The 3,114-nt window shown below is 43.3% G+C and overlaps 1 protein-coding gene across 1 annotated transcript; it reads right to left on the bottom strand.

The window, feature by feature from the left end:
* Window positions 1-496: 496 nt before the first annotated feature.
* Window positions 497-3,107, bottom strand: LOC143590938 (protein SUPPRESSOR OF MAX2 1-like). Its single transcript, XM_077071274.1, has 3 exons — window positions 2,531-3,107; window positions 2,269-2,425; window positions 497-2,192 (listed from the first exon to the last, which is right to left on the bottom strand). Exons 1-3 carry the CDS (start codon window positions 3,016-3,018, stop codon window positions 780-782), a joined length of 2,058 nt encoding a protein of 685 aa, XP_076927389.1. The 5' UTR covers window positions 3,019-3,107; the 3' UTR covers window positions 497-779.
* Window positions 3,108-3,114: the final 7 nt, after the last annotated feature.

Here is a 3,114-nt window from a genome sequence, read left to right as displayed (position 1 = left end):
ACCATTTTTCTCCTTCTTCTCCGATCTGTAACTCACCCACCACCACCATAACAACAAGACCCACCCACCCAACGGCTATTTTTTTGATTTGTGTGCCAACCCCCACGTTTTGTATACAACGCAGCCAAAAATCAATTTCATATAACGCAGGGGGGCGGTGTACCCCCCGCGTTTTCGTCCTCAATGTTGGTGGCAACGTTGCCACTACGGGTGGTCTAAGGATGTGTATGTTTTCTTCCATTAAACAAAGGCCTCAATTCACTCTAGTATCTCAATGACTTTTACAAAACGATTGCAAAACTAGGCATTTTGCTCCTTGTACAAGCGAATTCATAACAACATCAATGTTACCACCTTGACACTTCACAGATTTTAGTGGCTACACATTTGTGGGAGCGAATCTAGTCCACTTTGCTATAATGGCAAATGAATTCAAGAGCTTTGCTTTTGCGTTTTTAAAGCTTTGTAAAAGAAAGCCAAGCGCATTGCGATGAAACCATTAAACCAAACAAAAGTTAGATGTAAAAATACTGGACCACGCACATGAGTTGCAACGTTTTAAGTCGCAATTCAGTTGAGGTTTGAATTAATATAATTCATTTACTTTCACGTAGTTAAATACACAACAAAACGTTTTATGAACAAAAGAAAATGTTTAAAAAAAGTTTTTAATATTAACCCCTGCAGTGCCTTCTTGGCCTATACATATCCAAAGAGTTTGACTATTTACAACTTTTACCCTAATAGAAACACATTTGCACATTTAACCCCTCTACTTTTCAAACTGTATCTACTATTACATTAACTTTACTTGGCAACCGATCTCTGCTATAGTTTGCTTGATCAAGATCGAAATCCGACTCGAGCCGAACCATCAAGTCTTCGACGGAAGACGGTAAGTGCCCCACGAGCCTGTGAAGGCTCGAGACAAGCACTTGTTCAGCCCAGTCCTCTAAACCCGTTTGCCCGAACCATAGTCCGCTTATAATGTTGTCTACGGTTGCTTCATCGACCTCGATGGCGAGTTTCTTGTCAAATACGGTGGAAAATGCGTATTTTACTGTTTTCTCGATTTCGTAACGGATTAGCCCAAATTGAACAGGTTTGAACCCAACCGTCACGGCATTCGGGCCCACGAGCTCGTGTGGTACCGAAACCGATGTACTTGCAAAATGTGGGTTATCGTCTCCTTGCTCGATAGTGAGATCGCTTGTGTCGGTCCGTTCTTCATCGGTGGACACCGCAAGATTAAGATCAAGCGACAGACCCGACCCGACTCTCTTTTGTTGTTTTGGTGACGTGTTTACATCCGAAAGCCAATCGGCTCGTCTTTTTGACCGTTTTTCACAAAAGGTTAGCTTTAGTCCCCAATCACCGGCTGAAGACGGATGCAGCGACCTCTTGTCAACCGTTTCATCACCAATGTGTGTCGACCAATTCCCGGTTAACACAAATATTATGTTCCCAAGGCTAACCTCGCGACCATGAGAATCGGTCAACCGGCCTCTCTCCATTGCTTCTTTTATCCTCCCACGAACGAGCATGTCCGCTTCATCGATATCCAAAAGCACGATAACCGAAAACGGGTTCCTACGAACCGCATCAACAACACGATCCAACATCGTTTTACCACGGAACCCGCAATCCATTTCACCCTCATCACGACTCGACCCAAGGCTAATCGTGATTGGGTCAGCCCTGCATACATGTTCGGCAAGAACAGATGCCATCTTTTTCTTCCCGACCCGGTCGGGACCCGCAAACAACAACCACAAACAACCCCTTGAAGATTGTGTTAGGGTAGTCGCAATGGTGGTAGCGGCCTCCGGTTGCCACCACGCCATTTTCATCAAATGTTTCAGTAGTTTCTTAAACGAGTCCGCATTTACAGAATGGAAGAATATACCCTTCGGAGATCCGTCACCACTGGTTCGGGGTTCGGATGAGATGCATCCTAAGTAGTCCTTAACCGGTAAATCCTCACGAGCCTCTTTCGGTCCAAGAGCTAGCTCCGTACGAACCGGACTCGGTGGAGCCTCTCGCTGTTGACCCATTTGACCCAGAAACGCATTCGGTTTATAGATAGGTACAATACCCGACCCCATCATTCCAAAGCTCGGGATTTGACTATAGTTCGGATGGATTCGCAAACATATATCACTCCATTTCTTCATCAATTCTTGATCATTAACCTACACAAAACCGAAAAATGAAACCGAATTTCACAGAAAAATGTAAAACAAAATCATACAAAACCGAATTTAGTACCTTTTTGGTTTCGGTTTCACATCTTTGTGTTTTTGCATTCTGCAACCATTGAGGCAGATCACTCTTCGCTTCCACCCGCAATTTCTCAACCTCTTGTTCATAATCATAAAAACATTTCGGGCAGGGCGTTTGCGAGGCGTTGTTAACCGAATTTAACCTATATACATTTCATAACCATATGAATATATGATCCTACATTAGATTAACTACAACAAAACACCAAATGTAACAAAATCTTTATATAAATATTATAAAACTTTACCTCCCAGAAAATGATAATCTTGAAGAAACAGGCAAAGCTTGTAAATCCCAATCAGTTTCCATTGATGGATGATAAACTTGGCACTTCATATAAGTCTCACAAGTGGCAGTTCCTATCAACCAAACGCGACGCCCTTCCGTCGCAAATTTGGTCACTAATTTCGCCATCTCCGCCACCGACTCACAAGCTATGTCCGAAACTTCCACCACCCAACTCAAATCACCTAAATCTATAGCAATGCTTCGGGTTCGGTCCCGGGACTCGATTAACTCGATAAGTTCCTTTATCTTGGCCCGAATAAGCGAATTTTCCGTCGCTAATTCGACCGAAATCACCTCCGAGTTTTTGAACTCGGGCGAAAGATCACCGGTTTGAACCCTCATCAAGATTGATTTCTTGATTGATTCGGGCTCGAATTCGCCTACTAATATCGGGTTTTTTCTCTTCGATTTCGACATGATTTCGATAACCCGTTCGATATCGTCCATCCTTAAATTCCCATGTTTTTGTTGTTGGAATCTTGGGTTTAAATAAATGCTCGCCGGAGAATACAAATTTCGGTTAATGGGTATCGGAATTTGCCG

Source organism: Bidens hawaiensis, unplaced genomic scaffold, assembly GCF_021521415.1.
Source record: "Bidens hawaiensis isolate Kalapana, Puna unplaced genomic scaffold, B.hawaiensis_p1.1 tig00039073_1, whole genome shotgun sequence".
Lineage (NCBI taxonomy): Eukaryota > Viridiplantae > Streptophyta > Magnoliopsida > Asterales > Asteraceae > Bidens > Bidens hawaiensis.
The sequence above is the reverse complement of the archived record's forward strand: the minus strand, read 5'-3'. Positions and strand labels throughout refer to the sequence as shown.